We start from the raw sequence: 22,025 nt of genomic DNA on the forward strand, positions 1-22,025 counted from the left end.
CATTGTCTATGATTTCGCCTCAAGTAGCAAGCAAGCAAGTTCTAAGCATAATCATCCATCTTTCCTTAAACCAAAATTAAGCAAGCATAAATATCATAAAATGCATGAGATTTATCTAAAAATCATGATCAAGCTCTCACATATTTAGATAGACCCAAGCACATAGATTTTGTTCAATTTTATGGCTTTCATTTCATCCAACTATACAAGCAATCCATTCAATCATTATCATCAGCAAATCATCATCAACTTGATTTATCAGACACTCTAAACACCCTAAATAAGACACAAACACCATAAACAAGACACACTAGCACAAGACACACATAAAAGACAAACACTCAAACAACAAAAAATTCCTTTCCCCCAAACTTAATCTAAACATTGTCCCCAATGTTTTAAAGAAAAGCTAAGGAAAAAGAAACTTACCTGACAATTCAAACATCTCACGATGAAGGACCCTCACCACCATCTCCCTCAAGTGGAGGATAACCAAAATGCGATGGCTGAGGAAACTGGGGAAACTGACTAGTGAAAAAAAATCGTGTTTTAAACACTCTGATGCGCTCCAGCGCGGTCGCGGCACATATAGCGCGATCGCGCTACTGCCCTCCAAAGTCGCGTATGTTTGGCGTCGAGCGCGGTCGCGGCGCTCCTGGCGCGGTCGCGCTACTGCACTCACTTGGCCTGGCTCTCTGTGAGCGCGGTCGCGGCCCTCCTGGAGCGGTCGCGCTAATGGCCCAGATTTTTGTTTTGTTTTTTTTATTACATAAAAAAAAATACATAAATAAATAAGAAAAATTAAAACTTAGAATGTCTCAAACTGAACAAAAATTACTGAAAAAACATGGGGTGCCTCCCAAGAGCGCTGTCGTTAACGTCATATAGCCGGACACTCACTTCTCTACACCTTCAACTTGGGTCAAGTCCAACCCTTGCATCCTTGAGAGCCATCGTGTCATACGAGGAAAATTCATTTCTACTATTGAGAATATTGAAATTATCCCCAATGTCATCGAAACCTTCAAACTTGCCACACAATAATCTTTTCATACGACGTCGAACTGTTCGAAATCGTTCTTTGGTCTTCTTCTTCTTTTTACCAATTGATTCTTGACAATCATTCTCCACATCAACTCTACAACATGTAGGAATTTCAGTTGCTGCAAAGACATTAAAACTTATTTCCTCATTTTGGACTCGCAACCTTAACTCCCCTTTTTGTACATCGATTAAAGCTCGTCCTGTGGCTAAGAATGGTCTTCCCAAAATAATGGGAATGTTTGCATCTTCCTCCATGTCAAGAATTATGAAATCAGCAGGGAAAATAAATTTACCCACCTTCACCAAGACATCCTCTATCACTCCACGAGGATGTTTAATGGAGCGATCAGCCATCTGTAAGGAAACCGTTGTAGGGCGAGCTTCTCCTAATTTTAGCCTTCGAAAAATATATAGAGGCATTAGATTCACACTTGCCCCTAAATCACATAAAGATTTTATTTCGACTGAGCCCCCTATAGAACATGGAATATTGAAACTACCCGGATCTTTAAGCCTGGGAGGTAGTTTCTTCTGCAAGATTGCACTGCACTCCTCAGTAAGTGCCACTGTCTCATATTCCTCCAACTTCCTTTTCTTGGCCAAAATATCCTTCATGAATTTAACATACCTTGGAATTTGCTCCAAGGCCTCCGCAAATGGGATATTGATATGTAGTTTCTTGGATATTTCAAGGAACTTTGAGAATTGCTTATCAAGGTTGTTCTTGCAAAGCCTTTATGGATAGGGAATCTTGATGTGGTGATCTATGCTCACTTGTGGTGTAGCTTCTTTGGTTGGGAGGTATTCAGTAACCTTGTTTTCACCTTGCTTTTTTTCCACTGTGCCCTGTGCTTGTTGATCCTGAACCTTGTCTTCATCTGACTGCTCCACACTTGGCTCTTCATATTTCTTCCCACTTCTCAATGTAATAGCCTGGCACTCTTCTTTTGGATTGACTTCAGTGGTGCTAGGAAGGTTACCTTGAGCACGGTTGGCCATAAGAGTAGCCAATTTCCCAATCTGGTTCTCCAAATTTCTAATAGAAGACCGTGTTTCAATCATGAATTGATTAAGAACATCAGACTAAGTATCAGGCTGTCTCATAGGATTCTGTTGTTGTTGCATGGGCGGTTGGTAAAACCCAGGAGGTGGCTGCTGAAATGGTTGTTGTGACGGCAGAATTAAAGACTGTCCTTGTTGGTCATTCTTCCAAGAAAAATTGGGGTGATTCCTCCAACCCTGGTTATAGAAATTTGAATAAGGATTGTTATTATTTTGACGAGGAAAATTCCCAATGGCTTGAGCTTATTCCAATGGCATATTATTGACATCCGCGTACTGACATTTTTCATAAGCATGAGGACCCCCACATAATTCACACATAAGTTGAGCTTGCATCACGGGGGTTGCCATTGTACTGCCTTGCTGCTGTTTAGTCAAAGCCTCAACTTGAGCAGTTAACTTAGATATTGCATCAATCTCATGCAAACCAGCCACTTTCTTCGAGTTATCTCTTTCACTTGGCCACTGTTGATTATTAATGGCCATTTCTTCTAACAAATCATACGCCTCATTGGCACTCTTCCTCATAAATGCCCCACCAGCTGCTGCATCAATGAGTGTGTGAGTGGTACCACACAACCCATTATAAAAGTTATGGACTAACATCCATCTCTCTATCCCATGATGCGGGCACCTCCTTATCAAGTCTTTAAATCTCTCCCACGCCTCATATAGAGATTCATTATCCAGCTGGTAGAAGTTGTTGATCTCCCCCCTTAGCTTAGCTGCCTTGGCTGGAGTGAAGAACTTGGAGAGAAACTTTAGTGCAAGATCATTCCATGTATTGATTGAGTTAGGTGGCAAAGATACCAACCAACTCTTGGCTTGCTCCCTCAAAGAAAATGGGAATAATCTGAGTCTGATTGCATCATCATTGAATCCATTCATCTTAAATGTCTGACAGAGCTCCATGAAGTTAGAGAGATGCATGTTTGGGTCTTTAGTGGGTAGTCCCCCAAACTAGACTGTGGATTGAACCATCTGAAGTATGGCTGGCTTTATCTCAAAATTGTTTGCATCTACGGCAGGTGGTCTTATGCAAGACTGGACCCCTGTCATTGTTGGCAACACATAGTCCCTCAGGCTACGGTCGGGTGGATTTTGACCATTAGCTGGGTCTTCTACGACACCCGCATTATTACTGTTGTTGGCCATAACTTCCTCTTGCTCAATCCTTTGTACAACTCTTTCCAACCTTTTGTTTTTTCTGTTCTGCCGGCAAGTCTTCTCTATCTCAGGATCAACAGGAACTCTTGCAGCTGGTCCTTGACGTCGCATAAACCAATGGTACCTGAGATGAGACAAGAAGAATTGGACACAAACAAGTTAGCAAAAAGTGAAAAGAAAACCAAATTAGAATTTAATCCAATTAACGTAATATCAACTAAACAATTCCCCGGCAACGGCGCCAAAAACTTGTTGCGATATTTTTATTACACGCAAGTGCACGTATCATACAAGTAGTAACTCACACAGGTGAGGTCGAACCCAAGGGAATTGCAGCTAAGTACTAACCAAATTGGATTTATATTTCTATTTGGCAACAATAAAATTTGGTTTTAAAATAATAATGCAGAAAACAAAGCAAGCAAAACAACAATTAAAAAGGAGTTTAACAATGGATGTGAAATTAGGAATATGATTTCAATTGCTTTGATTACCCAATTGTTAATACTAGTCAACTATTCTTCTTCCTGCTAAGTGATGACAGATTATAAAATCACCTAAACTCTTTCAGATCATAAAGGTACTAAATTGCATGTCAACTACTGCATCTCTGAGATAGTACAACAAACAATTCGCATTAAGCAATAATCTAAAAGTCACACAAGCTATGCAAATACTTTCGTTTCACATCAAAACCTATGTTTATTCACTTAGAGCATTCCTAATATTCACTTTTCAGATTTCATATTAGGATCATGAATCATGCTTAAGGTGATCAATCTCAAACATGTATTGTGCACAAAAATGAACAAATCACATAAACAAGGAAGAAGGAATAATCAAATAGCATTAATCCATGGAATAATATCAGTCAATATCCATCAAATCCCTAAATAGGAGTTTAGCTCATAATCTCAATATTCATATCCATAATCAAACTAAACATAAACAATAACATAGAAAATCTAAAGAAAAAGAGAATGAAACTAGATGGGGAATTGTCACAGATCGCCCACGCTTGCTCCAAGCTTTTTCTTCTTCCTTTTTCACTTGTTTTCTGTCTCCCCGTTCTAATTCACGTTTTTCCCCTCTTAAAATCGCATCAGAACTCGTTACCCTAAATTATCCTCTGTGAATGGACCAAAATACCCTTCATTTAAAAATCTGCCGAATTTCAATTTCCAGCAACCTAGCGCGGTCACGCTCTACAGTAGCGAGGCCGCTCTACTCTCTCAGAAAAGGCATTTTTTACAGCTTTACGAATTTTTGTGCTTTTTGGCATCTTTTTCATTCTAAATCATCCCAATCCTTCAAAAACTGAAAATAACAAAAACAACACAAAACAAGCGTAAAATAGAACAAAACAACCCTAAACCTCTAAAATACTTCCTAAGTAGACACAATAAAACAAGTCTAAAACTCGCTAATCATATATCTATCATTCATGATTCATCATTGGCTAGTATTGAGGACCCTCATATTGTAAGTGCAACCCTTCTATTCTTGAATAAGGCATTTCCTTTTCCTTGATATCACTAAAGCATTCTTTTATGGTATGACTTCTTTGCTATCTATGTGTTGTAAGGAAGCTTACTTTTCTTGTACATTTTTCTAGAGATTTCTCAACACCATGAGAGCAGTCCAAGGTGCTTTGATAGTAGTATCAAGCATACATATTATCCTAGGATACAGTCAAATTTGGGCCATCTGTTCCTGGTAAGATTTATCTATCTTGGAATTAGAGGTAGTTGATTCAGGTATAATGCTGAAACCTGAAAACAACAGTATAATAGCTTGTGATTCTTGCTATTCAAATGGTTCTTTAGAGAGAATAAAAATTGGATGGTTCCTATTCCAAGGGGGAAAACAATGATTCCTTTGTTTTTAAGTGTCAAGTGCAATACCAATCTTTCAAAATCCTGATATTTCTATGCAATTTATGGTATTGAACTTGGTTTGGTCACCTTTTTAGTCTTACTGAACCATTTTCTCTAGTTCAGACATGATATGGGCTAGTCCTTTATGAATGCTAAATGGACATTTGACCATATGGTCCCCATGCATTTTTCTGTTGAAATATGTTTTACTGTACATTGGCTTTAAGGTCTGTTAACTATTTTTTGCACTTTGGAATTGGCACAAATGGGAATCTATAATTTGTTGTGTTTTGATTATTTAAAAATTTGCCAAGAGTTTCTTTTCTTGATAGGCTTGTTGATTTTTCTATAAATTTTTTGGTTTACCTTGTTCTTTCTATTGATATATTTTTTTTCTTTATGCTCTAGGTGGTGTGTTTTGCTTTAATGGGCATTGGCAGCTCATTTCATGCTCAAGAAACTGCTGTGAGTGGGTAATTGGAGAGTCGAGTGTGGTAAATATTGTTCTTTTCCTGTGTACTGTGTTATGTTTGGGGTCATTTGGGACATGTTACTTTCTGATTCTTTTGAGATCTGCATGTAAAAGCCTCAACTTATCTGTTTGCATACATTTGTTGAAAGCATCAGGTTCTGGCCTTCGAGTACTGTGTGACTTCAAGCCATCAATTACAGAGGTTAACATAACAATAAAGCTTTTACTTGTGTTGCTTTTCTCGACAGTGGAGTTTTGTTGTCTCAATTCACGTTTTGGTGGCATGATAGACATGGAATCTGTCGAGGACGTGGCTAATATTTCTAATGTATCTGGGATTACTACCCATTCTTTGCAACTGTACAGTCATTGCTGACCACTAGACCATCTCCCTGCAACTGTACAGTCATTGCAACTGTTGTTTATTTCTTTGTGTTGAAAGTAGTAACTTTTAACTATGTTGAAATTTAAGACTCCTTGAATACTTAAAGAACATCTTGTTGTTGATGTCAGTGTTGAATGTTTTAAACTAATTTGTGGATTGTTAATACAATGTTGAATGTTCTTACTTTTTGTTATTTGAAAATCAAGTTTATTTCATGATGCTAGTATATATTAGAAAGCTAATTTTAATTATATAAAAAAATTAAAATATAATAGAATAAATTAGTGTTATATAAATAAAATATATAATGCGAATTTAAACTTATCTAAATATTAAAATAATACAAAAATTGTGTTATAATATCTATTGCAATACACTTTTTATGCAAAGAATTGTGTTATGCAAACTTCATTATATAACACAAATAATGCGTTATACTAAAGTGTAGTATAATAGAAAAAATGTGTTATACTAAAGTGTAGTATAACACAAAAAAAGTGTTATACTAAAGTGTAGTATAACACAAATTTATAAGTATTGAAATGTGTTATATAATCGACTATAAATAACATAATTAAACACTTATCTATATATTAAAATAACACAGAAAATGTGTTATTGTTGACAGTAAAATAACACATCTGTATAACAATGATAAAGTGTTATGTAAAGTACCCTGACCTACGATAACATAGTCGGTCTTAACACATCAGAAAGTGTTATGGTATGTTTTGATAACACATTTTCGGTGTTATTAAAAGCATTTTTTCTTGTAGTGGTAGTGCTACAGGGCCACAAGGTGGGCGCTACAAGCAGAGACAAACGCCCCCAGGAAACCAAGCATAACGCTGTAGTGCTCCAATGCTAGCGCTACAGCGCTACAACCAGCAGCATGCAATTTTTGGGTTTTTCCTTCAAACTTTCCCGAGCCAAAGCTCTACCAAACCCCTCCAAACCTTATCCAACCTCAAAATTAACCTTATAACTCACTATAACTCAACCAAATCAACTCATCAACATCAAAAACATAGCTAAAGGCATAATCAAATTCATAAACCCAACTTGAGCTCAAAAGCTCAAGAACATCATCAGAAAACCAGAAACCCAGAACTTCAAAGTTTGAATTGGTTACCTTAGTTGAGAGAATTCGAGCTTAGGTTGTCTTTATGCTCTTCCAAACTTTAGCTCCTCCAATTCCCAGGCTTATGTCCTTGAATTCCCATCCAAAACCCAAGTTTAGAGATCAACCTCAACACAACCCAGAAATCTAAAATCAATATTTTAACCTTACCTTAACTTGAGCTAAATCCAGTAGAACTTATAGCTACTCCAAGGATCAAAGTCCCAAGACCTTGCATAGACTTTCCCTAAGTTTCTAGCTCCAAAATCAACAAGAAAGGGAGAGAGAAGCAACAATTCGTGAGAGAGAGAGAGAGAGAGAGATAGGTTTGATGCTCTGTTTTTCCTTCTTTCTTTATTTCATTCAGTTTCTCCTTCTTTATACAACTTCCACCAAGTCCAAAAGGCCAGAATAACACTTATCCCCTCTTAAACACCAAACGACCCTTTTGCCCTCCCTAATATAATCAAGTCTTTAATCATTGTTCTCAATTCCCACTAATTTGTCGAGTGTCCCTAATATTTACCACTTAATTCCCGTCATCTAATTAATCACCACTTATTTTCCCCAATGCCTAATAATCTCCAATATATTTCCCAAGTTCCCAGAAATACCCCCAGGCTCCCCCGAATTGGGTATAAATCCCCACCGTGACTATTTCGCTAAATCGCTCACTAGGATCGCCTTGAGCCACAAGTTGCAAATATATCCACATAATAATGTGGTCTCAATAATTTATCACTTATAATTACATTTATGCCCTCAACAGGCCAAAATTACAAATATTCCCTTACAAGCTAAACAGGGCCAACATGCATATTTAATACTCATAAACATGCACTTCACATATCCATATAATCATAGGATCATGCATGTCACATAATCATGCATTTAATCATTATTCACATAAATACCAATTACGCCCTCCCGTCACACTAATCAAGGCCCTTAAGCCTTATTAGAGATTTTGGGTCATTACACGTTCGTTCGTTCGTGCAAAGTCGATGTGTTTTCCGTATCTCCCGTAGGAGATATATCGGCCCCTATAGCTGCGATATATCAAACACGTATTTGCATTTTTTCAGCATATTTTGAATTGATTAACAACTTTGACTGAGTCAAAACGAAATCGTAACAGCTGCTGGAAGGTTCTAGAGCTTCTAGATCTTTCTTTTAATTAAACTATTCATAAAAAATACTTAAATCCTTAATAAACATGATTATGACAAGTGTCACATTCTTAATAATTCTATCTAAACCTTAGGTTATAATAAATAATATTTCTAGGATTAGTAATATTAATCAAACCTTATGTTATAATTAATATTTCTAAACTATAGGTTACACTTGTAAAATCCATAACTGTTGCTATGAGTTTCCAACTAAGTCCCGGCTTGAACCAAAATCCATGGAAACTACCATACTACAAACTAATACTAACTACTACTATCTAGATAACTAAAAATTCTGGGACACTACATCGTTGGAGCTACATGTGGTGGTGTGGGTGGTCAAAAACAGAGGAGAGAGAGAGAAAGAGAGAGAGAAAGTCACAGAGAAAAAATAGACAAAATATTAAAAAAAAAAAGAGCCATACTGTAGAGACTCAGAAAAAGAAAAAAAAATATTATTAAATTTTTTTTTTGTGTGTGGGACCCACCTGAGTAAATGAGTCAGTACTCATTTTTTTTCTTCTTCTTTTCCCTTCTCTCTCCCCGAAACCCCTTCTTCTTCTCCCTTTTTCTTTTCTTTTCTTTCCTTCGTTTTCTCTCCAAACCAGTCACGGCCACAACCAGTTGGACCACCGCCGGAGCGCCATTTCCGACATGCCCGGAGCTACAACTTCCCTGACCAGCGATGACGGAAACCCCAAAGTTTGGTGGCCATCGGAGCAAGGACGCACCTATACAGCCACTTCGAAGTTTCGCCGTCGAAACTTTGAGGTGACTTTCCGGCGAACTCCGACCACCGTTCGGTGAGTGGGTGGTGCCGTTGGAATCAACATCATCAGAGGATCGTCGCCCACTAAGTCATTCCGGTCAACTCACCATTTTTCTTTGGCGAGATTTTGGGTATCTTCGCCCCTTTGGAAGCATTTTCCGGTGACACCGGAGGTCATTTGGGCGAAGGAGCTGTACTTTCATGATGTACTCATCGGGATGATCGTTTTGATATATGCCATGCATATATTCATTGACGTTTCCGGTACCGCCACCAACCGCTATTGTGCACCGCTTGGGTGAGGTTCCGAAACTTGAAATTTTAAATATGGTCATATTATATGTCATTGGACACGATTTTGAATAAGGAACGCTATGATGATAATCGTTTCCTCATTTTGTGCACGTACAAAAAACGTAATATTAAAATCGGACTAAATCATTTGAAGATCATCGATAAGCTTAGGAGCGTTGCTTTAGGCTCCTATTAAATTCTAAGGAGGTATCTAAAGAGGTAGGGATTCAACTAGACTATTGGACTTATTTTACTCGTATTAAATTGCATTCAACATATTCCAATTTTGATATTTATAAAATGTTTGAAAAATTGAAAACTTAACCTGCATGTTTTCTGATCTGTTCTAAGGGCACCGAGTGCCAAATATATATTTTGTTCACTTATTTATGCAGGTTATGATTTTTGGGTATATTCAAATGTAGCTGTTATGCTCCCCAATTTTCTAAAATATAAAGGGAATATGTTTCTTTCTTTTCATGTTTACCTGCATTTGGTTATACTGATGAGAGCCATAGTGATCATGATTGGTGCACGTTGTTGTTTCACGACCTAGTCTCTGTGTCATCATAGGTAGATCAGGTGTCCACTCACCTGTAGGTGTAAAGGCCTAGCATCTGTATACAGGAAGTGTTCTGAGCCTCCCCCTTGTGGTGGTTATCAGGTCCGGCTACCCGGTTTAGGATGTCAGATTTTCTATGGTGGGTAACGGGAACTAGGGATCTAGTGGACGGTGTGATGTGCACTTGTAGCTATGCTCTTATGATTATTTGTGGTTTCTCTATTTTGGTTTATACATGATGATATATGTTTTTCTTTCAAAGCTAACTATGCAGGGGTTTTATTAAACTTTTGGGTCCATAATATTAGTTGTTTTCCTACTGGGCTTTATAAGCTCACCCCTATCTCTCCCATTCCAGGAGCCTAGTGACGCGAACGTGGAAATGATGAATTATCGATGGAGCCAATGTGTTTAGCCTATTTCTATTTCGGGTCATTGTCTTATCTTTTGAGCATTATATATGTATTCGACTTCGAATATAATGATCGGTATATCTGAATGAGCTATGAAATAGTTAGGGATGAGGAATGGTGGATGCTAAGTATTATTTTGAGTGTTTATGACTTATTAAATTTAACTATTTGGTGATTACATAACTGTGGGAATATTATTGTTTTATGTATAATGATAAATGATCATACTTTTATTACTAATATTTTTCTATCTAATTATAGGAGTTATTTCATTATTTTAACTTATAATTATAGTACGATTTAATATAAAGTAAATGATCATTTATAAAGACTATTTTTCAATGAGGGTCAAAGTTTGACCTTTGACCACCCAAGTTATGGATATTACAATTATGCCACGGCCTAGGGCTCGGGTCGTGACAGAAAAATGGTATCAGAGCACTGGGTTCAAATACCTCGGAGTGTGTCACCAAATAGATTAAATTTATTTTAAAATAAATTATTTTGATCTATAAAAGGCGTATGTATATAGATAGCATCCATTCCTCACTAACTGGTTAGTTTTTGATTTACTGACCTAAGAAAATGCCTCCGAAAGGAAGGACAACAAGGAGAAGGTCTGCAGATGATGTCCTTGAGGCTGAGGTTCCTTCTTCACCAGTTGCATTCCTTGTGAACGCCATTCTTGAGGCTTTAAGAGGCATTCCTGCCAAATAGATGGATCCAGCTGCCCGACAGAGCAATCACTTCCAGATTTTCCATCGGATTCAAATGCGTAAGTCTAAAGGTGGAAAGGTTTCCATGGTTGCTGAAAGATGGTCGAGGCATATAAAGAAGAGTTTAGACATTATGGGAACACCTAAGGAGAATCATGTTAATATTAATGTGCCCAAGTTGGAAAGGAGCACACCAGATTGGTGGAGAGTCTTAAGTAGGATGAGTGGAACTGATGGGATGACTTGAGGAAATTTTGAGATGGGTTCTCGAAGAACAACATTTTAACCCATCTCATAGAAGGACTTGATTGGATCATTTGATTGCTTAAGATCAATGACAGGTTGATGAGATCACAGAATGACTAGACAATTGTAACGCCCTGGATAGCCAAGACCGTTACACTGTGTGTTCATTAAGTGCTAGACTTGCTAATCAAGCCATTAAAGTAAAATCGTGTTACTGAAACAGTAGAGGAACTAGGGTTAAAAGCGTTTTGGTATCAAAAGTCACGGTTTCACTTCTAGACATTGTTTATTTACACGGGATCCCAAAAATGACAGTTTAAAAGCCATCTACAAAGGTTACAAAGTTTAAATACATTGACCAGCCATCCTAAGGCAAAAACTAGCAGTTAGGTAATCCCTGTCCTGACACATTCCTCGACCATGGTGATCGAACAGCTAGCTATGTACATTTCACCTCGGAGCTCTCCACCTCAGGCTTGGTCCAGCTTGCTCTTGCCTTTACCTGCACCACGAAGCACCCGTGAGCCAAGGCCCAGCAAGAAAACACAGTAATAACAGAGCATGAACAACTAGCAGACAAGTCAATTACACATATAGCATCTCATAAATTCAAGTATATCATCAGTCAAGTATCTCATATATCAAGCATCTCATCTCATAATACATAATGCACAGACGATAGCCAGGGCTAGCGCTCACAGGCTGCTCCCCTTTGCAATCCTTTTGTTTCTGGCTCCCAGTGGCCAATTCGCGCCCCGTGCGCTAAAGTCATGTACGGTACTCTTAGACCGCTTTTACGTGTCCCTTGGCATAAAACCAACATTGACACAATGCAATTCTCGGGAGCACTTAGTCCCATTACAACCATACACTCGGGTGCAGTTTTCTTACCTTTAGCTTTCAAATGAGTTAGTTACGGGCGATACTCCTTGAGCGCGATCCGATCCTCGAGCCTTAGCTCAACACCTAGTCACAACCATGAAGAAAGACACCTTTAACAACCTTAAATGAGCTTCCAAGCCAAGTTCTAGTACTCAAAACATTGAACTTCACCAAATATGGTAAAAGACTCAACCCCGAGCACCCTAGGTTAAATTCCCAAGCCTAAAATCTCAAAATCCCAAAATCCCTTAAGCGCCGCGGCATAGGCCACCCATGCCGCGGCATGGCTCCCAAACAGAGCCATCCAAGGCACAAAAACAGGTAAGGGCCGCGGCATTGCTTGGACCATGCCGCGGCCCGCCCTTCTTCCTCAGCATGCAACACCCTTTAAGGGCCGCGGCTCTCCAAGAACCATGCCGCGGCCCGACCCTTCGAACCCAGAAAAAAAAACACCATTTTCAACCTCGAAACCTCACCTAAAGCTATCCCAAAGCCCCCAAACCAAAACCAATTAACTCCCAACCTTTTTAACATGATCTAAGCAACATAATTCCCCAGAAAACACAGCCCAACACACTTCAATCTCTTCCTTCCAACTTCTGAAATCCAAACCCAAAGAACTTAAAACCAGCCATGATAACCCCCAAATTCAACCATCAAACTATAATTTAAACCTTACCTCAGCTGTAGAATCGATTCTCCAAGAGTCCCCAGACCTATCTTCAAAGTCCCAAGCCTCAGTTTCCACCTTAAACGTCAAAACCATAACCATTTAAAACTCAGCCATTTCTTTAAGTTCCTAACCCCCAAAAACGAAAATTCAAAACGTACCTTAGCTCTATCTCAGACCTTGATCAGTTCCTGAGCTAATCCTTCAGATTACTTCCTTCAATTCCCAAAGGCACAGCTCAATTCCAGCAGTTCCCTCTCAAACTCAGTAGTTTTTCCTTTGTTTTTCTGTGTTTTTCCTTCCTTTGGTTTCCTTTGAGCGTGTAAGTGAGCTGAGAAAAATATACTTAGTCGGTTTGTGCTTTCTTCTAAAGGCTTCCTTAAATCTAACTTATCCTTTAAATTAATCCCAAGGCTCGGGGTACCGGAAACGTCCCCGAGGCCAAAACAGTAAAATCCCCCAATAATCCCACCTAGACATCCTAACCTCAAATATATCTCCAATTAATTATTTTCATCACCCGATAGTCCAAATCACTACCTGATACTTAAAATACCCCTGACTTGTCCAAAGTCAATTATAATACCCCGTTGTGACTTTTCCCGCTATCTAGCCCTAGGATCGCCTCGAGTCATCGGCTGCAGATTCATCCACATCATAATGTGGTTCTCGCATATATCACATATCATATTATCGCATAGTATAATCAATTATCATATAAGCATCATTAAACATATAATTACTCATTAAATTACAATTATTCCAATAATGCCCTCCTGGCACACTAATCAAGGCCCTTAAGCCTTATTAGTGAATTTGGGTCGTTACAATAATGATGGATGTGAGTGAATGAATTCTACATGAAGTTCCTAGAGTTATCTTCCTATGTTTAAGCCTGTACGGTCGATTAACCTCTTTTAATTGAGCAGTTCCTCCGTCCCTTACTCCCTTTAATGCTGGGTCCACTTGCCCTATGACCTTTGGAAATTTGAATGAGTGTGTGACAGCAGCCTTACGGATTGAGGCTCATCAAGAAGGAATCAAAAGTTGCCCACACGACAATAGAGGTTCCAGCCATCACATGGAGGACCCATAGAGAGTTATGCAAGGTCTACTCCTTTCACAGGACAAACTAAGAGTAACCAGTCTCAGACTTCAACCAGGGGTACTCGCAGAGATTAGTTCTAGCCCCAAAGTTCAGGATTCAACCAGGGGTACTCGCAGAGTTTTCAAACTCCTATTTCTGCTGGAAGTTAGAGAGAGTTCAATCCCGGAGGAGACTCTAGTGCAAGCACAAGCCATATGATCAAGGAAAAGGGAAAGCAAAGGAAAAATCCTATGGTCAAGCCTATGCTCTTAGTAGTGATGATGTGCAAGGAGGAGCATGCCAAGGAGTTATGGATGGTGTGGTTCTTATCTCACACTCTTGGGCTGATGTATTATTTGATACTGGTGCATCTCATTCTTGTATATCATTAATGTTTGCTAGCATGTTGGGTTTGAGTTGAGAAACTTTTAGTCCTACATTGCAGTTGAGTGTACCCATAGGAGGGTATGGTGAAGTATCAACCATTTGCAAATCGGTTGTATTATGTTTGAATGGCATAATTTATTAGGAAACCTGATGGTGTTACCTATAGGACAATTTGATGTGATTCTTGACATGGATTGGTTGTTTAAGTACCAAGCCATTGTTGATTGCTCACGCAAAAGGGTGACTCTTTTAACTCAAAGTGGATATTTCATTGTATATCGAGCCAACATGAGTGCAGTAAGGTAGGATCCTATCCCTAAGGCATGTTTAGGTGGGAAAAGAAACTTAGAGTGTTATGGGAGTCTGTTTACAATTGAGGATAAGTCTAGGCCTCTAGACAAGTTTCCTTGGATATCAGTGGTTAGTGGCTTTCCAGATGTGTTTCCTGGGGATTTGCCAGGACTACCACCTGATAGAGAGATCAAATTTTACATTGATTTGATTCCCAGGACTCAACCAGTTTCTACTACCCCTTATCGCATGGCACATGTAGAGTTGGATGAATTGAAAAATCAATTGGGCGAGCTAATGGATAAGGTACATCAGGAACAGTACTTCCCCATGGGGAGCTCCAGTTTTGTTTGCCAAGAAATCTGATGGATCCTTGTGATTGTGCGTCAATTATAAGAAATTAATTCAGATGACAATTAAGAACAAGTATCCATTGCCAATGATATATGAGTTGTTTGATCAGCTCATATGTTCAAAGTGTTTTTCCAAGATTGACTTAAGCTCAGGCTATCATCAATTAAGGATTTAGAAAGAGGATATTCCTAAAACTAATTTCAGAACGTGTTATGGGCACTTTGAGTTTTTGGTGATGCCATTTGGATTGACGAATGCACCTGCAATATTTATGGACCTTATGAATAGAATCTTTAGACCCTATTTGGAGAAGTTTGTGGTTGTTTTTAGTGATGAAATTTTGGTGTATTCTAAGACATCTGAGGACCATACAGAACATTAAACAGTTGTGTTGCAAACTTTGAGGGACCATCAATTATATGCTAAGAAAGAAAAATGTGACTTCTGGAGGACTGAGGTCAAATTCTTAGGGCATGTAAAATATCAAGAGGACATTACTGTGAATTCATGCGAAGATAGATTCTATCTTAAAGTGGGAAAAATAAAAGAACGTTACTAAGATTTGGAGTTGTCTTGGGTTAGTAGGTTACTATCGTCTCTTTGTGGAGAATTTTTCTCGAATTGCTATGCCTTTGAAAAAGCTAACAAGAAAGGATTTAAAGTTCGTGTGGGATGACAGTTGTGAAGAAGCTTTCAGAGAACTTAAGCCAAGATTGACTATGGCGACTATTCTCGCTGTGCCTAATAGTGATGAACCGTTTGTGGTATTTACTGATGCGGAGTTCTCATGCCAAATGGCAAGGTTGTTGCCTATATTTCACGCCAATTGAAGACACATGAGAAGAACTACCCCACACATGACTTGGAACTTGCAGCAGTGATTTTTGCCTAGAAAATGTGGAGATGTTACTTATATGGGGAAAAGTTTGAATTAGAATCTGATCATAAGAGTTTAAAGTATCTATTTACTCAAAGAGACTTGAATTTGAGGCAAAGAAGAAGGGTCGAGTACAGGGCAAATTATGATTTCACTTTGAAATATCCTCATGGAAAAGCAAATGTGGTTGCTACACAGTGCTACTTCACCAAGTTAAGAAATGTCAGTGGCATGATGATAAATTGAGACTTATCTATAATCGAATCCAAAACAGTGAGCAGTTAGATGGATGGACAGTAAATGCTGAAGGATTCTTATACCATAAGGGAAGATTAGTCGTTGCAAATATCCCTGATCTTAGAGAGTCTGTTATGATTGAGGCCCATAGGTCTAAGTTTGTTTTACATCCTGGAAGCACAAAGATGTACCAAGATTTGGAAAGACAATATTGGTGGGAAGGTATGAAGAGAGACGCGACTAACTTTGTAGCTAAGTGTATGGTTTGCCAACAAGTTAAAGCTAAGCACCAGAGACCTTCAGGGTTGCTTCAACCTTTACCTATACCGGAATGGAAGTGGGACGAGATCACGATGGACTTTGTGATGGGATTACCATTAACACAATTAAAGCATGACACTGTCCGGTTGATTGTCGATTGTTTGACCAAATCTGCTCATTTCATTCCAATTAGGAAGGATTGTAAGGTTTCTAAACTAGCTCGACTTTATGTGGGTAATATACTTCGACTGCATGGGTAGCCTTCCAGCATTGTTTCTGAGAGAGATCCTCGATTTACATCAAAGTTTTGGCAAGCATTGCAAGAAACTTGAGGAACTGAACTCAACTTGAGCACTGCTCACCACCCTCAGACAGATGGACAGTCTGAGAGGACTATCCAAACTTTGGAGGACATGCTTCGTTCTTGTATTTTGGATTTTGGGGGTAGCTGGGGAGAGCACTTGTCATTGGTGAAATTCACTTATAATAATAGCTACCAGGCCAGTATAGGCATGGCTCCTTATGATGCCTTATATAGGAGACCATGAAGATCACCTTTGTGTTGGGCAGAACCAGATTAGCATGTCACAATTGGATCTCAAATTGCTAGTACTACTGGGAAGATCAAAGTATTTTTTTTTTCCAAGAAAGACTTAAGGTTGGTCAAAGTCGTCAGGAGAGTTATGCCGATCTCCTCCGATGAGAAGTTGAGTTTGAGGTTGGTGACTATGTGTTCTTGAAAGTGACTCCTATGCGTGGTGTGACGTTTTTTGGAGTGAAGGGTAAGCTAGCCCCGAGGTATATTGGACCTTTCGAGGTTATCGAGAGTGATGGGGAGGTCGCTTATCGATTGAACTTACCAGCATGGTTGGGGCATGTTCACAATGTGTTCCATGTGTCGATGCTGAGAAAGTATACTCCAGACCCATCACACATCATTGGGAATGAGGCTATCCCTCTTCAAGATGACGTGGCATGTGAAGAACAACCTATCAGAAATCTAGCGAGAGAGTTAAAGGTGCTAAGGAATAGAGAGATTCCCGTAGTCAAGGTCTTATGGCAAAACCATAGAGAAGACGAGGCTACTTGGGAGTTAGAGTTGGAGTTGTATGAGAAGTATCCTCATTTGTTTAATTTTAAGCTTGGGGTTGTACTTTGAAAATTTCGGGACGAAATTTCTTTAAGGAAGGAAGAATGTAGAGACTCAGAAAAAGAAAAAAAAAAGTATTATTTAATTTTTTTTTTGTGGGTGGGACCCACCTGAGTAAATGAGTCAGTACTCATTTTTTTTCTTCTTCTTTTCCCTTCTCTCTCCCCCGAACCCCCTTCTTCTTCTCCCTTTTTCTTTTCTTTTCTTTCCTTCGTTTTCTCTCCAAACCAGTCACGGCCACAACCAGTTGGACCACCGCCGGAGTGTCATTTCCGACACGCCCGGAGCTACAGCTTCCCTGACCGACGATGACGGAAACCCCAAAGTTTGGTGGCCATCGGAGCAAGGACGCGCCTATACAGCCACTCCGAAGTTTCGCCGTCAAAACTTTGAGGTGACTTTCTGGCAAACTCCAACCACCGTTCGGCGATTGGGTGGTGCCGTTGGAATCAGCATCATGAGAGGATCGTCGCCCACTAAGTCATTCCGGTTAACTCACCATTTTTCTTCGGCGAGATTTTGGGTATCTTTGCCCCTTTGGAAGCATTTTCCGGCGACACCGAAGGTCATTTGGGCGAAGGAGCTTTACTTTCGTGATGTACTCATCGGGATGATCGTTTTGATATATGCCATGCATATATTCGTTGACGTTTCCGGTACTGCCACCAACCGCTATTGTGCACCGCTTAGGTGAGGTTCCGAAACTTGAAATTTTAAATATGGTCATATTATATGTCATTGGACACGATTTTGAATAAGGAATGCTATGATGATAATCGTTTCCTCATTTTGTGCACGTACAAAAAACATAATATTAAAATCGGACTAAATCATTCTAAGATCATCAATAAGCTTAGGAGCGTTGCTTTAGGCTCGTATTAAATTCTAGGAGGTATCTAAAGAGGTAGGGATTCAACTAGACTATTGGACTTATTTTACTCGTATTAAATTGCATTCAACATATTCCAATTTTGATATTTATAAAATGTTTGAAAAATGGAAAGCTTAATCTGCATGTTTTCTGATCTGTTCTAAGGGCACCGAGTGCCAAATATATATTTTGTTCACTTATTTATGTAGGTTATGATTTTTGGGTTTATTCAAATGTAGCTGTTATGCTGCCCAATTTTCTAAAATATAAAGGGAATATGTTTCTTTCTTTTCATGTTTACCTACATTTGGTTATACTGATGAGAGCCATAGTGATCATGATTGGTGCACGTTGTTGTTTCACGACCTAGTCTCTGTGTCATCATAGGTAGATCAGGTGTCCACTCACCTGTAGGTGTAAAGGCCTAGCATCTGTATACAGGAAGTGTTCTGAGCCTCCCCCTTGTGGTGGTTATCAGGTCCGGCTACCCGGTTTAGGATGTCAGATTTTCTATGGTGGGTAACGGGAACTAGGGATCTAGTGGACGGTGTGATGTGCACTTGTAGCTATGCTCTTATGATTATTTGTGGTTTCTCTATTTTGGTTTATACATGATGATATATGTTTTGCTTTCAAAGCTAACTATGCAGGGGTTTTATTAAACTTTTGGGTCCATAATATTAGTTGTTTTCCTACTGGGCTTTATAAGCTCACCCCTATCTCTCCCATTCCAGGAGCCTAGTGACGCGAACGTGGAAATGATGAATTATCGATGGAGCCAATGTGTTTAGCCTATTTCTATTTCGGGTCATTGTCTTATCTTTTGAGCATTATATATGTATTCGACTTCGAATCTAATGATCGGTATATCTGAATGAGCTATGAAATAGTTAGGGATGAGGAATGGTGGATGCTAAGTATTATTTTAAGTGTTTATGACTTATTAAATTTAACTATTTGGTGATTACATAACTGTGGGAATATTATTGTTTTATGTATAATGATAAATGATCATACTTTTATTACTAATATTTTTCTATCTAATTATAGGAGTTATTTCATTATTTTAACTTATAATTATAGTACGATTTAAAATAAAGTAAATGATCATTTATAAAGACTATTTTTCAACGAGGGTCAAAGTTTGACCTTTGACCACCCAAGTTATGGATATTACAAATCTGCCACGGCCTAGGGCTCAGGTCGTGACACATACCTTCAATGGGCATTATGGGAATTGGGGTCATGGTAGGGTAGTGAGGGAAAGATGGAGAGAAAGAGTGAAAGATTGAGAGATAGAAAAAAGATGGTGGTGGTGAGGGTGGGGCATGTGGGATGGTCGAGATTGGCGGGGTGGGGTTGGGGTGGTGGGGGTCGGGGTCGAGGTGGGGTGGGGTTGTAGAGGGAGAATGAGGAAATTAGAAATGAGGAAGAAGAAGGGGAATGGGATGTGACTTATTCAGCCCCCTTATTTGCGGTGACGGTCTGCCGCTGCAACTACCCCAAAATTGCCGCAAATGACAAAAATGACCTCGTCCTCTTTAGTCAGTGAAGCACCCTAAAAGTATTTGCAGTGACATTGCTCGTCCCAAATACCAAAATAGTCACCACAAATAGTCCACGAAAATTTGCTCAGGAATATTTCCCACCAAAATTTTCACCAATTTTCAGATTTTATCCCTAATATTTGTAGAGACAGATTCGACTCAAATAATCAATATCACCGCAAATAATGATTCAAAAAAATATAAAATGTAGACAATTAAATAAAAAAATATATTTTTATATTATTTTAGAATTTTTATTGTTTTGTTGAATACTCTTTAGTTATGAACATTATTATGAATCTTTATTATAATGTTTAATTGTTAATTTATTTGGTGATAGGTGTAAACCACCCACATTGCATTGCTTCACATTTTTGTGATGTGTATTGAGGTCTATCCAGTGCGAGTGCAGTTTGGAAAATTGCCTAAGCTGCATGTGTGGTAAGGTCCAATAAATTGGGAAAAAACTGCACCGCCCGCATGATGAACACCCCTAGATGCAATACTTGATACACACGTGGGTAGACCTAAGGTTTGCTATAGATAAACTAAGTCAAATTCTGAAAGCCCATACAACAGTCCATTGGAGTGTAGCAAAGAGAATACTACAGTTCCTCAAAGGTACACATCATTATGTTCTACACATCAAGTTTAGTGAAAGACCTACAATTATAGGGTATTCAGATGCCGAATGGACATGTTGTCCTAATGAGAAGAGGTCTGTGATAGGATGATGCTTATATCTTGGTGACACTTGAGTGTCTTGGTCTTCAAATAAATAGGCAGGGGTATCTCAATCTTGCATGCACAGAGTCAGAATATAGGGCATTGACACAAGTATAGTAATTGAGATATCTTGGATACAAGCTCTACTTTGTGAATTCAAATTTCGTGTAAAACCACAAACTTTCCCATAAATTTCAAACCACCCATCCCTTGTTATTTTTTTTTTTCTTTTCAACGATTGAGAAAACTATGCAAAACCAGCTCATTATTATTTTTCTTTCTCACAATACACTCCCCCACTCTTTGATTTTTCAATAGATAATTGTTTGGGGGTGTAATCATTTTGCACTTTCTTTTTCTTTTCTTTCTTTAACTTTTCTCTATCACAAGGAATTTTCTGAATAACACATGATACATACATCCCATTACACACTTACTCCCCTCATATAATAGGTTTCATGCTCATGGTATGGGCCAAAAAGAGTACATGGTAATCCAATTCACAGCTAGGCTCAAAAGAATGTGTTAACAAGAAAATAGTTATAAGCCTCAAAAGGGTTAACTAAGGATGAAATTTAATGTGATAGCTTGAAAGGCACAACCAGTCCAAAAATTGCATATTTCATTTTCCTAAATGTGCATTGTTTCAAATTCCATCTCAAATAGTAAGCAAACACATTCTAGAATTTTTTCAATATTTTCCAATCCAAAATCCAAATTTGACATGCATAAAATACTCAATTATAACATTTGCAATTGATGAGAAATAAATCTCTAATGTCAACAGATCACAGTGAGAAAACAAAGTAATTTAACCAAGCACACATATTGTTTCATAAGCACAACAACTTTTCCTTTGGATTATACAACATAACAGTCAATCATATTAAAATGGCAATTATCATCAACTTAATTTACACTCTAAAATACGACTCAATAAAAACTTACTAAAATAAAAACCAAACTGAAAAACACATCAAATAACATAAGACTAAAAATAAATTCATCCTCTAAACTTAAAAGTTAACATCCCCAATGTTAAAGTGCAAAAAGATTGAGAAAAGAGACTTACATGAGCAGCCACATCAGTATGGCGACTGTGGAGGCTAGGACGAAGGTCCCTCAAATGGTTGAGACGATGGAGGCTGTGGTTGTTGAAATCCAGCAAATGGCGGAGGCAGAGATGGTGAAAATAACGGAGAGTATGGTGGATACGGTGTTGATGGAGCAAAATAATTCTGATCCGCATCGTTCAAAGACCAATGACTCACTAAATTATTTAAGCGAGTCACATGGTTTACCTCTTACTCGTACTGTTGTCCCATATACTGATTCATCATATGATGTTGCTGAACCATGTATTGATTTTGTTGAACAAGATAATCC

At 38.6% G+C, this 22,025-nt stretch overlaps 1 protein-coding gene and 1 non-coding gene across 2 annotated transcripts; one reads left to right on the forward strand and one right to left on the reverse strand.

The window, feature by feature from the left end:
* Window positions 1-1,779: 1,779 nt before the first annotated feature.
* Window positions 1,780-3,018, reverse strand: LOC133831427 (uncharacterized). The gene is made up of 3 exons (XM_062261711.1): window positions 2,374-3,018; window positions 2,186-2,283; window positions 1,780-2,080 (listed from the first exon to the last, which is right to left on the reverse strand). Exons 1-3 carry the CDS (start codon window positions 3,016-3,018, stop codon window positions 1,780-1,782), a joined length of 1,044 nt encoding a protein of 347 aa, XP_062117695.1.
* Window positions 2,723-2,829, forward strand: LOC133813700 (small nucleolar RNA R71). Its single transcript, XR_009884704.1, has one exon. It is a non-coding gene; the product is annotated as a small nucleolar RNA R71 (small nucleolar RNA).
* Window positions 3,019-22,025: the final 19,007 nt, after the last annotated feature.

This window comes from Humulus lupulus, chromosome 1 (assembly GCF_963169125.1).
Source record: "Humulus lupulus chromosome 1, drHumLupu1.1, whole genome shotgun sequence".
NCBI lineage: Eukaryota > Viridiplantae > Streptophyta > Magnoliopsida > Rosales > Cannabaceae > Humulus > Humulus lupulus.